At 37.3% G+C, this 12,702-nt stretch overlaps 3 protein-coding genes across 3 annotated transcripts; all 3 read right to left on the bottom strand.

The window, feature by feature from the left end:
* Positions 1 to 1,790: 1,790 nt before the first annotated feature.
* Positions 1,791 to 2,465, bottom strand: LOC141686235 (secreted RxLR effector protein 161-like). Its single transcript, XM_074491284.1, has one exon. The coding sequence runs from the start codon at positions 2,463 to 2,465 to the stop codon at positions 1,791 to 1,793; it is 675 nt and encodes a 224-aa protein (XP_074347385.1).
* A 4,960-nt stretch (positions 2,466 to 7,425) lies between these two features.
* LOC141686256 (uncharacterized) lies at positions 7,426 to 10,442 on the bottom strand. Its single transcript, XM_074491303.1, has 5 exons — positions 9,921 to 10,442; positions 9,046 to 9,810; positions 8,750 to 8,940; positions 8,346 to 8,404; positions 7,426 to 8,117 (listed from the first exon to the last, which is right to left on the bottom strand). The coding sequence occupies exons 1-5, from the start codon at positions 10,440 to 10,442 to the stop codon at positions 7,426 to 7,428; spliced, it is 2,229 nt and encodes a 742-aa protein (XP_074347404.1).
* An 806-nt stretch (positions 10,443 to 11,248) lies between these two features.
* Positions 11,249 to 12,422, bottom strand: LOC141705852 (early nodulin-like protein 3). The gene is made up of 2 exons (XM_074508727.1): positions 12,130 to 12,422; positions 11,249 to 11,990 (listed from the first exon to the last, which is right to left on the bottom strand). The coding sequence occupies exons 1-2, from the start codon at positions 12,311 to 12,313 to the stop codon at positions 11,485 to 11,487; spliced, it is 690 nt and encodes a 229-aa protein (XP_074364828.1). The 5' UTR covers positions 12,314 to 12,422; the 3' UTR covers positions 11,249 to 11,484.
* Between the last annotated feature and the right edge of the window lie 280 nt (positions 12,423 to 12,702).

The raw sequence follows: 12,702 nt of genomic DNA on the forward strand, positions 1-12,702 counted from the left end.
TAAAAGGTGAAAACAAAAGGTGGTGGAACTAAAAAATATGTGAAATCAAAGTATCACTTAAAAATAAATTTCGTTTATTAATAAAGAAAAATGGGTAAAAATAATACATATAGAATTATAAGTCATATTGGAAATAAAAATGATAAAAATAATACACTTAGAGTTATAACATGAATCATAAAAAGTGAAACCAAAAGGTGGTGGTACCAAAAAAAACTGAAACCAAGGTACCACTTATAAAAGAGGTTTCGTTTATTAATAAAAGTTATTAATGGGAAGATCGACAATATTAATAAAAAATTAAAATACTCATAAGTACTCATAAGTACGCATTCAAGTTATTTACATAATCACACACTATATTTAATAATTTAACTTTAAATATATCATCAAATTTCTGTAATTACAAACATATCCTTCTTATAATTTATTTATTTTTTTCTCTTCCTAATCTATATAATAGCAACTCCAATAGAGGGTGCCGTCATGTAGTTTGCAACTCCAATAGAGGGTGATGTAGTTTGACATCGTTATTAGCACTCCATTAGAGTTGAGAGATGTCATTTGGGTGTCAAATTAGTAGGCATGAGTGTCAAAAGTTGACATCCCCATAAAAGTAGGCGTCAACTTCATTTGTGATCCCAATGTAATCCAATAGTGCATAAAATATCATTTTTCTAATATATTTTTATTATGCATTTTTTATTGAATTAGTAAAGTTGATATCTTGAAATGTCAACTATTGGAGTGTTTTTTGAAAGAACAGTGCTAAAAATGATATGAAAGAAAGAAAAATTAAAATATAATATTTTTTATTATGTGACGAAGTGAGGGGTGCCATGCTCTAAGAGCGTCTTCAATGCATCACACCAGTTTGGTGTGAAATTTACACCAAATTATACCAAAACAGTGTAAAAGTTACACTATTTTCATATTCTCATATTCGTCTTCAACCCAAAATGGTATACTATATAGATTATTTTTATTATTAGAGTATAAAATAAAGTAATAAAGTCGGTAAGATATAAAATGAATCATTTTGTTTTAGATATAAAGAATAAGGGTAATGTTGACATTAACAAAAATTCTAAAAATTTGGCATGACATCAAATTTGATGTAACTTTTGGTGCACCATCAAAATGAGGTAAAATTTAGAGTTGAGCTTGAAAAGAATTTTATACTAGAATGATATTAAAGTACAAATTTAAAGCTGGGTAAGTTGGGTTGCAGATGAGATGGTCTAAGCAAGGGCATTAGATTATAACAAAGCAACTGAAATTAAGTCCGAGTTACGGCTGTGTTCTGGTAAAATGGGTGGATGGATGAGCTCAGTAGTCGGTACATTTTTTAAACAATTAGTAAAAGTGAGCCACACGAAAATGTACTGGATCAGAGAATAGTCTATACAGGTCCTTCTTTAAACTATTAAAAGTGAATATGCAGATAACTCAAGAAATCAGCTAACTTGGATATTACTACTGAAGGCTGGTGGATTACACTTACTGGAAAAGAAATACATGAACGTACAATAATAAAAATTAATAAATAATCCAACATATTCTCCCTTAATCTAAACATGTTTGAGATCCTTAACTCCCAGCAGTTCATGCATCTTCTCGAACTTGGTAATGGACATAGACTTTGTCAGAATATCTGCTCGCTGCTCATTTGTACCGATATACTTGATAATGATTGATCCTTTATCCACACACTCTCTGATGAAATGATAACGCACATCTATGTGCTTGCTACGGCCATGGAAAACAGGGTTTTTAGCCAAGTCGATGGCTTACCTGTTATCTATATATATTATTACAGGTCCAACAGGTGTATCTGATATGTGACTAAGCACTCTCTGTAGCCAAATCCCTTGACAAGTTGCTGTTGTGACAGCCACAAATTCAGCCTCGCATGAAGAGAAAGCCACACACCGTTGTTTCTGCGACACCCATGTGATCAATGACTCATCCAAGTAAAATGACATGCCCCCCGTGCTTCTCCTATCATCTAAGTTCCCAGCTAAGTCACTGTCTGAGAACCCTGACAACAAGTAGTTTCCACGACCCTTCGCATATGTTAACCCATACTCTAATGTGCCCTTTACATAACGTAGAATTCGTTTGATAGCATTCATATGTAATGTCGTGGGTCTCTCCATATATCTGCTAACCACTCTGACTGCGTAGGCTATGTCTGGTCGAGTATGTACCAGATACCTCAACCTTCCTACCATGCTCATGAAATCTGTAGAATCAACTGGACTGCCATTTACATCCTTGTACAACTGTAGCTTTGGATCCATCGGATATGTAACTAGGTTACACTCGGTCATACCAGACTTCTCAAGGACTTTCTTTGCATAAGAAACTTGTTTCAAACTTATAAAATCATTTCCCTGTTCTACTTCTAAGCCCAGATAGTATGATAATTTACCGAGATCACTCATCTCGAACTCATTGCTCATCTGCCTTTTGAATTTTATAATACTTGCCACACTTGTTCCAGTGATGAGCAGATCGTCAACATAAACTCCAATTATAAGAGATTCATTCCCTTCACGTCTCGTATATACAGCTTGTTCAAATGAACACTTGACAAAACCCAACTTTTCCAAGCATTTGTTTAGTTGAGCGTACCAAGCCCGTGAGGCTTGACGTAAGCCATATTAAGCCTTAAACAATTTGTAGACTTTCTTTTCATGACCTTCTATCACATATCCCTCTGGTTGATTCACGTAAACCTCTTCTTGTAATTCTCTGTTTAAGAAAGTTGTCTTTACGTCAAGATAGTGGATCTCCCATTCATTCCTCGCCGTGAGTGCTAACAGCAAACGTACTGTCTCCAATCTAGTGACCGGAGCAAAGACCTCCTCATAATCGATGCCACACCTTTGTACGTAGCCTTTCGCAACTAAACTGGCTTTGTGTTTCACGACATCTCCATTGGTGTCCTTTTTAAGTTTGAAGACCCACTTTAAATCAATGGCACGTTTCCCCGGTGGCAACTCCGTTAACTTCCATGTCCCATTCTTCTCGATGGCCTCAAGTTCAGCTCTCATAGCACCTCTCCAAACCTTTTCTTTCTCTGCTTGACCATAAGTTACTGGCTCATCCATTTTCAACAACAATAATTCATCTGCAAGTTCCACTTCCTCCGTGCAGTTGTATATATCACTAATATTTCTGAATTTTGTTGGCTCGCTGCTTTCATTGGATGCTGCAGAATTGTAGCCCCCATCCGTATGTTGGATGTGTGAACTTCGATTTTCTTGAGTATTACCCTGTGAGTCCTCACTTGTATGCTGAGTACCAGAACTTGGTGTGTGTGTAACTGGTGTGCCACTGTTACTTTTTGCACTTGCTGTATCATAACTCTCCTCAAAATCTGCATCTCCATTTCCTCTAATCTCTGAACTTTCACTCATTTCATTCTCACATGTTTCAATTTGATAACCAGTTACCGAAAATATGCTGGTTTGTGGTTGGTTTTCGTTTTCCTTTCCCTTCCACTGCCAACCTTTTTCTTCCTCAAAGACAATATCTCTGCTAACGTGTATAGTCTTTGTGTTTGGAACGTACAATCAATATGCCTTTGTCCCAGGTTCTCTACCCAAATGTATAACCGACTTGCTTCTGTCATCTAATTTTTTTACTTGCACACTTGGCACCTTCATATGAGCAATGTACCCGAACACTTTCAAGTACTCGATCTGTGGTTTCCTTTTTGACCATGCCTCGTAGGGAGTTGTATTTGTTAAAGCTCTTGTTGATAACCTGTTCAGTAGGAAGACAACATGTCTGACTGCTTCACCCCACATATAAGATGGCATATCACGTTCCTTCAACAAACTTCTGGCCATTGCCACCACAGTTCTATTGCGTCTCTCCACGACCCCGTTTTGTTGTGGAGAGTAAGGAGCCGTGAAGTGCCTAGTTATTCCAGCATCTTCACAGAACATTGTGAAGTCTTTTGAGCGAAATTCGCCCCCTATCTGTTCTCAGCACTTGTATCACCTCTTTTGACTCTTTTTCAACCAATGCCTTGAACTTTTTGAACATGCTTAATGCCTCATCTTTCGTTTTTATCATGAACACCCACATAGCACGACTGAAGTCAACAACTAGCAATAAGAAATATCTGTTTCCGGTTGGAGTTGTTGGCGAGATTGGGCCACAAATGTCTCCGTGAATCAGTTCCAAACACCTTGTAGCAGTGAAACCTGTTTTGGAGGGAAATGGGCGTCGTGCTTGCTTTGACAGCAAGCATCCATTACAGGTTCCCTTTGGACAGATAAGGTCTGGCAAGCCATGTACCATTCTATTTCTAGACATAAGGCCCATTGCTTGGAAATTTACATGGCCCAGACGCAGGTGCCAAAGCCATGACTTTTTTTCTATTTTTGATAACAAGCATACATCCCTATTTTCTTCGATAATCAGTTTATATAGACGATTACATGACTTCTTAACTTTCATAAATAGCTTTCCACTTTCATCATACACCCACAAATATTCACCTCTTATGATTACTTTGTTACCACTCTTAGACAATTGACCTAAACTGATTATGTTATTGCAGAGTGTAGGAATGTAATATACCTCTTGTAGAGCTCGCTTCTATCCATTTTTGCAGGTGAAGTATACAGACCCCTTTCCCTTTATATCAACTGTAGATCCATCCCCAAACCGCACCTTGCCAATTATTCCTTCATCCAAATTTCTAAATTTTGATCGTTGCCCGAACATGTGATTACTAGCCCCGTTATCCAAGTACCAAACATTTGATTCTCCAGTTAAGCTGCTAGCATTTGATTTTTTCTTTGGACTCAACACATCTTCATTTAACAGGACTATACCTTTCTCTTCATCTCCACACTCCAGTACAAAAATTGCAGGTTCATCATCGGTTGTCTGGGTTAGATTCACCTCAGATTTTGGTTCTCTTTCTCTTTTTAGTTTTCTACACTCCGCAGCAAAGTGTATGTAGGCGTAATAATTAAAACACCTCACTTTGCTTCTATCACGTGGTCCACGTCCATAATCCCTACCACGATTTTCATTACTATTTCTAGTCACTCCTTTGTTCACCTTTCTTAGCCATTCTTCTCGTGACAACAACAACTATCGTTCACTGCCTTCTCGCTTTGCCCACTCTTCTTCAGTCAGTAACAGTTGCTGCCCTCCATTAGTCTATGTCCGTCCCTTTAATCTTTCTTCGTGTGCCTTAGTGAGCCCACGATCTCTTCCATAGACATAGTGTCCAGATTTCCGAATTGTTCAATGGCTGAAGCGATTTGCAAGAATTTTGTGGGTACCCCTCTTAGCAATATTTTAACCACATATGTTTCTTCTACTACTTCACCTAGTGCTCGAATGTTCGTCACCACGCCACTTAATCTTGCACAAAAGTGATCAAGTTGCTCCGTATATTTCATGATCATTGACTCAAACTCAGATTTAAGAGTTTGGGCTTTTGCCTTTTTCACTTTATCTGCCCCTAAACACATAGTCTTTATTGCGTCCCAAGCTTCTCTCGCTGTTTTCTTTTCAACCACTGACAGAAGTGTCCCTTCTGAAATTGCTTGATAAATTGCAGCCATTGCAATTTTGTCTGTTCACAGTTTTGGATCCTTCTGTTCGATTGCTTCCCATACGCCATGTGCTTGCATGAAGACTCTCATCTTTAGAGCCCATGTCGTGTAATTTGTTTTTGTGAGCATCGGGTAAGTCTGGCTGTCAAATGTAATGCAGTTTCAGAGATTGGGCAAGAGATAGTGAGAGAGAGAGAAAGAGAATGAGAGAGAGAGAGAGAACATTGTAACTGAATTGTAAATCTACATCTCTTAAAATGATTCTGTTACAAGAAAAGAGTTATATAGGCTTGGAGCCATACAAGAGTGATACTACATTTCTAACTAACTTTCCCCCCATTTCTCTATTTCTATATTTCAATATTTAATAGTCTAATATCCCCCCTCAAGTTGAATGATTCTGAAACAAGTTGCAGACATTCAACTTGGAAAGAAAGAACTTGATAACAGTAGCACTTGTTGCCTTGGTGAACATATCAGCAGGCTACTGTCCTGAGGCCAAGTGCAACATCTGAATAATTCCCTTTTTGAGTTTTTCACGAACCAAGTGACAGTCGATTTCGATGTGCTTAGTTCGTTCGTGAAATACTGGATTAGATGCTATATACAATGCTGACTTGTTGTCACAATAAAGAGAAGCTGTCATAGTATGATTTAGCTGAAAGTCATTAAGTAAAGCCAGGAGCCAAGTTATTTCACAGCACGTATCTGCCATGGCCCTGTATTCTGCCTCAGCAGACGAACGAGATACAGTTGGCTGCTTTTTGCTACGCCAAGAAACAAGAGAAGATCCAATGGCGATGCAGAAACCAGTAAGTGATTTTCTGGACTCTGGACAACCAGCCCAGTCAGAGTCAGTATATGCTGTTATCTGTAAATTTCCAGTGGCAGAAATGAGCAATCCTTGTCCAGGTGCCTGTTTTAGATATCTAAGTACTCGATAAACAGCTTGCAAATGATCCGAATGAGGTTTTGAAAGGAACTGAGACAGTACATGGACTGCATATGATAAGTCAGGTCGAGTGATGGTAAGATAGATCAAACGACCCACTAATCTTCTATATATTGCAGTATCAGTATCAGATAGGAAAACAGATGAGTTGTCAATAAGTTTGTGGTTTTGCTCAATTGGAATAACAGAAGGTTTAGCTCCAGATAAGCCAGTTTCCTTGATAAGATCAAGAGCATATTTGCGTTGGTTGAGATAAAAGCCAGTGGTTGACCTGGCAACTTCAATGCCTAAGAAATACCTGAGAGTACCCAAGTCCTTGATCTTGAATTTGGTCTTGAGAAATGCTTTCATAGCATTAATATGTTCAGTAGATGAGCCAGTAACCAATATATCATCAACATAGATTAATACAGCCATGAATATGGAATTACTATTGAAGGTGAATAAGCTATTATCACTTTGAGACTGTTTAAATTCATAACTCTGTAAAGCTGTAGAAAGTTTCAGATACCAACACCTAGGAGCCTGTTTTAAGCCATATAGTGATTTCCTTAATTTGCACACAAACTGAGATGAAACAGATTGATGTGCTGTAGATAGAACTCTGTATCCAGGAGGTAGTTTCATATATACTGTTTCATTTAGATCTCCATGGAGAAATGCATTAGTAACATCCATTTGAGTGACATTCCAGACCTTTTTAGCAGCAACAGCCAAGAACACTCTCACAGTGACCATCTTTGCAACAGGTGCAAAGGTATCAAAATAATCAACTCCAAATTCTTGAGTGAATCCTTTGGCTACTAACCTAGCCTTGTATCTTTCTACTGAACCATCTGGATTATATTTTACTTTAAACAACCATTTGCAGTCAATGACATGTTAATTTGATGGTAAAGTAACCAACTCCCAAGTTTGATTTGATTCCAAAGCTTGAATTTCAGTTTTCATTGCAGCACACCAGTTAGGATCTATAACAGCTTGCTTAAAAGAATAAGGCACTTGAATCTGAGATGTCTTGGTTACATAAGCTTTGTATGAAGAAGATATATTCTCATAAGATATGTACTGATGGAGAGGATAAAGACAAGGAGACGCAGAATAAATGGAGCAGGCTGTAGCAGATGGTAAACCAACATAATCCTTGAATTTTGATGGAACAGTTTTATTCCTTACTGGTCTAGCAAGAACTTGAGGTTCAGTATTATCAGAGTCTAACACTTCAGATGGAGAGTCTAATACTTGAGATTCTAAGGTATGACCAGCAGGTGAATCAATGAATGATTGCTCAGCATTAACATCAACAGGATTAATATCCTCAAGAGTACTTTCACAGATAGTGAATAAAGGAGTAGAAGCATGAGATTTATTTAAAAAAGGAAACACTATTTCAACAAATCTGACATCTCTGGATATAAAGCATTTCTTAGTTGATAAATCAAGAATTCTGTAACCCTTTTTGGCATAAGGGTATCCTAAGAAAATACCTTTAATAGCTCTAGGACTTAGTTTGTCAGTGTCAGTAACATTTGTTGCATAGCAAAGACAACCAAACACCTTAAGATGATCATAATCTGGCAATTTTTTATATAGTAATTCAAAAGGTGTTTTATATTGAAGTAATTTGACAGGTAACAGGTTGATAATATGAGTAGCAGTCAAAATAAAATCTCCCCATAATGAATTAGGAAGATGGGATTGAAACTTAAGGGCTCTAGCAATGTTAAGGAGTTGTTGATGTTTTCATTCAACCCTCCCATTTTGCTGAGGTGTATGAGCACAACTCATTTGGTGAATGATACCTTGAGACTGAAGAAGTTCAGTAACAACATGATTGGTAAACTTAGTACCATTATCAGACCTGAGGATTTTAACAGAAGTGAATTGATTCTTTGCATACTCAAGAAAATTTTTGATCAGATTTGGAACTTGAGTTTTATGCTGAAATAAGAATATCCAGGTAGCTCTGGAATGATCATCCACTATGGTTAAAAAATATGAACATTTATTATGAGTAACCTGTTTGTAAGGTCCCCATACATAAATATGGATCATATCAAACACATTGCTACTATAGGAATTACTGGAATCAAAAGATAGCCCGTGTTGTTTTGAAAAATGACAGATATCACATGAAGAAAAATCACAGTGTTTTACATGTACATCAGGAAGTTTAGTTAAGACATCAACAGAAGGATGTCCTAACCTATTGTGCCACAAATTGACAGAATTAGAATTGGAAGTACAAGCACTATGAGCAAAAGAATTACAAGTTTGAGAATGATCTGATGAGACTAAAGCAGATGAAGTTGAGGCTTGAAAGAGATCAGGGAGTTGCAATTTGTATAGACCATCTTGCAAGTTACCAATCTCTTTCTCCCTCTTCAAGATAAGGTCCTGCAAAATATATGTCTGTTCAGTAAAAATAACATGACATGATAGATGTTTTGTGAGTTGTGATGTTCAAATGAGATTGCAATGAAAGGTAGGCACACATAGGACTTCAAAAAGAGTGAAAGAAGAGGTCAGTTGAACATTTCCTATGTGAGTGATAAGAACAGTTGTATTATTTGGCAAGTACAATACTGATTTCACAGATTTAGAATTACTCAAGACTGTGTAGTCAAATGTTATGTGATTAGTAGCTCCTGAGTCTATTATCCAGTCATATGCAGCTAGAGGATTACTCATATCAGTAGTACTAGCACTAACTGTTGTAGAAAATACTGCAGATGAGAAGATCATACCAGACATATGAGCATTTGAGGAACCAGGTGTCTCGCATTGAGATTGCTTGATTGATTCTTGAATCATTTTAGCAAGTTGCTGGCATTGAGTATCAGAGAAGGCATTGAGAGTAGCATTTGAGTTGTGTTCTTTGTGAGAAGTATCAGTTTTGTCTTCATTAAGACTCACATGAGCAACAACTACAGATTTGTTTCCTGCATTTTGCTTTCTTGGTTTAGGCTTAGGTTTGCCATACATTTTGTGCCACTCTGGATAGCCATGGAGACAGAAGCATTTGTCTCTGGAGTGTCCTGTCATTTGACAGTAATCACAAGTAAAAGCAGAATCACCTGTTTTCCTTTGACCAGCATTGTTTATCCCTTTAGTTCTAAAATTGGGGTTAAATTTCACATTCATTGCCATGTTTTCTGTCACAGGAGTATTAGAGATAGAAGCAAAATCTCTTTGAGATTCTTCTTGAAGAAGCAAGGAGAATGCCTGATTGAGTGATGGTATTGGTTTCATTAGAAGCAACTGTCCCTAATTGCAGTAAATGCATCACTCAGTCCCATAAGAAACTGACTTAGTTTCAGTATTTCTTCATACTGATTCAATTTCTGAGCACTCTGACATGAACAGTTGGTTGTTACACAGGTACATTTTGGAATAGGTGCTAGATTATCAATTTCAGCAACAAGTGTCTTGAACTTAGTAAAGTAAGATGTAACAGAGAGATTGCCTTGTTGTAGAGAAGACAACTCTTTGCAAAATTGAAATGTCCTAGGCATGTTGCTCTGAGAGAATCTAGTAGCCAAATCTTCCCAGATTTGTTGAGCAGTAGAGAGATAAGCCACACTATTTCTTTTTTCAGTGGATATTGAATTCAACAACCAAGACACAACCATATCATTCCAGCGATTCCACATTGCAATTTGAATGTTATTATCAGTAGGCTTGCTAACAGAGCCATCAATGAATCCTAGCTTAAGTTTAGCAGATAAGGCTATAGACACAGATCGACTCCATTGATGATAATTTTGCTCAGTTAAGAGCATTGTAACCAAAGGTGTGCCAGGATTATCAGAACTTTGTAGAAAATAAGGATGATTAGTATTAATTGATACAGTATTAGATGATGTACCAGCAGTTGCAGTAGCATATGATCGAGTCATGATCAAAACACAATTAGATGCACACAATAAGAAGATAACAGATGCTATACAATACGTATAACAAGTGTACGTATGATTAGAACAACAATATTACAGTACTGAATAAGGATTGATAACAAATGAGTATGAGAAAGACTTAGAGTTTGTAGAGATTACAATCGCAGAGATCTCGCTCTTGAAGAAATCACAGATTGATAGCGGAAGTAAATGTTGTGTTCAGCAGTCGATTTCTTACTCTGATACCATGTCAAATGTAATGCAGAGTTACTCTGATACCATGTCAAATGTAATGCAGAGAGAGAGAAAGAGAATGAGAGAGAGAACATTGTAACTGAATTGTAAATCTATATCTCTTCAAATGATTTTGTTACAAGAAAAGAGTTATATAGGCTTGGAGCCATACAAGATACTACATTTCTAACTAACTTTCCCCCCATTTCTCTATTTCTATATTTCAATATTTAATAGTCTAATACTGGCCAACTGTGTTTTATTTTGTTTTGCTTGGTTCCATGGTTTTTGGTCTTGTCATACACTTGGGCATTAACCAAGGTTATTGGAGCTCTGATACCAGATATTAAAAGTGAATATGCAGATAACTCAAGAAATCAGCTAACTTGGATATTACTACTGAAGGCTGGTGGATTACACTTACCGGAAAAGAAATACATGAACGTACAATAATAAAAATAACATGTTTAGATTAATAAATAATCCAACATAAACTGTATTTAGCCCATAATATACATGAGCTTGATCGTTAAATGGCCCGTTATAAGTTTAATTTGGGTCACTATTTTCTTTTTAAGGCACCAACTCAATTGTAGCTATAAAAAAAACTGGTATACAAAGCAAATTATAACTTCTTCTGAAATGGTAAAAGATAACAATGACATTGATCAAACACATGACATAAAGATTTTGTTTGTGTCTTGCATGCAGCAGCAGCTATCTAGATGTAACGCCCCCATCATCAACTCAACATATGGTCAAAAACAGTTAAATGCACATGTAACATACCTATCTACTACTAATAATCTCCCTAATTAAGTAGTACTATCCAAAACAACAACGCTAGAATTACTAAATTACCCCCTAGGCCCGGTGCAGATGCAGATTCACCATAGTCCGGTGAAGCAGCTTGAGACGGTCCCTGAGTAAACGGAGATCCAGCTTCCGAAGGGACTGATGGAGCCGGAGATATGCCCGGTGAAATCCTCTCCTGAGGAAATGGTGATGGAGCCGGAGATGGGATCGATGCAATTGGAGATATATGTGGAGATGTAGTCCCCTGGAATAGAGTAGGAGATGGTGCGGGAGCTGGAGATGCGCTTCTTGGTGCCATGACTAAGATTATCACTTTTTCACCCTTCTTGCAGTTATCTGAATGACTGCTAATAAAGAAAAATAGGCCTGAATGATTCAGATTAAAAGTCGAGGAATCGCCTGTCTTTTCTAAAGCGTGTATGGGATCAGTTGTGTTGCATTTAATGTAATGATCTTGGTCGACTTGAAGAACCGAATCAGTACTGTTTTTGTACTTGAAAACTGCAACACAATAAATAAGCTGTGAAATAACTGAGAGAGACTGAGAGAGAGAGAGTGTGTGTGAGAGAGAAGAGATATCTAATTGCAAAACAGAGAGAGAGAGGGGGAGAGGCATACGAGAGAGAGAGAGAGAGATTACTGAGAGAATCATGGACTTGAAAGCGGTTTTGTGAAGCCCAGGTGTTGAAAGATTTAGGAGGCTTAACGGACCATCCATGTTTGCCACCAACATAGTACTTGAAAGCTTGAGTTGGGTCAATCAGATCAGAGCCCATCAACATCATCACCAGAAAGCTAATTGGCAAGAACATCACACAGGCCATCAATTATAATTTATGTATAGTAGCAGCTAGCTAGAGAGTCAGAACTGGAAGTACATATATAGGAGAGACTCAGGGAGGATTATATAAAAAGAGGGGACTGGGGAGAGTTCAGAATTGGAAGTATAATGCATGAGGGGAAGGTGACCATTGAGAAGAAGGGGCCGGAGTACACGTGTCATCTTGTTGATGTAAAAGGTGGCGCCCATGCGTTCCTCTCTAACACTTGTCTTGCATGCAATGCATTCCCCCTTTCGATTTTTCTTTTTTAAAAATAAACTTTTTATGCTCAAAAGAAAAAACTTTTTATAAGTTGAAACTTAGATATAACTAATTAGTTTCGGGTATATATAAAAAAGAACGTGGTGATATTATTTTAGATTAAAAAATCT

The sequence above is a fragment of the Apium graveolens genome, chromosome 2, assembly GCF_009905375.1.
Source record: "Apium graveolens cultivar Ventura chromosome 2, ASM990537v1, whole genome shotgun sequence".
NCBI classification, from domain to species: Eukaryota; Viridiplantae; Streptophyta; class Magnoliopsida; order Apiales; family Apiaceae; genus Apium; species Apium graveolens.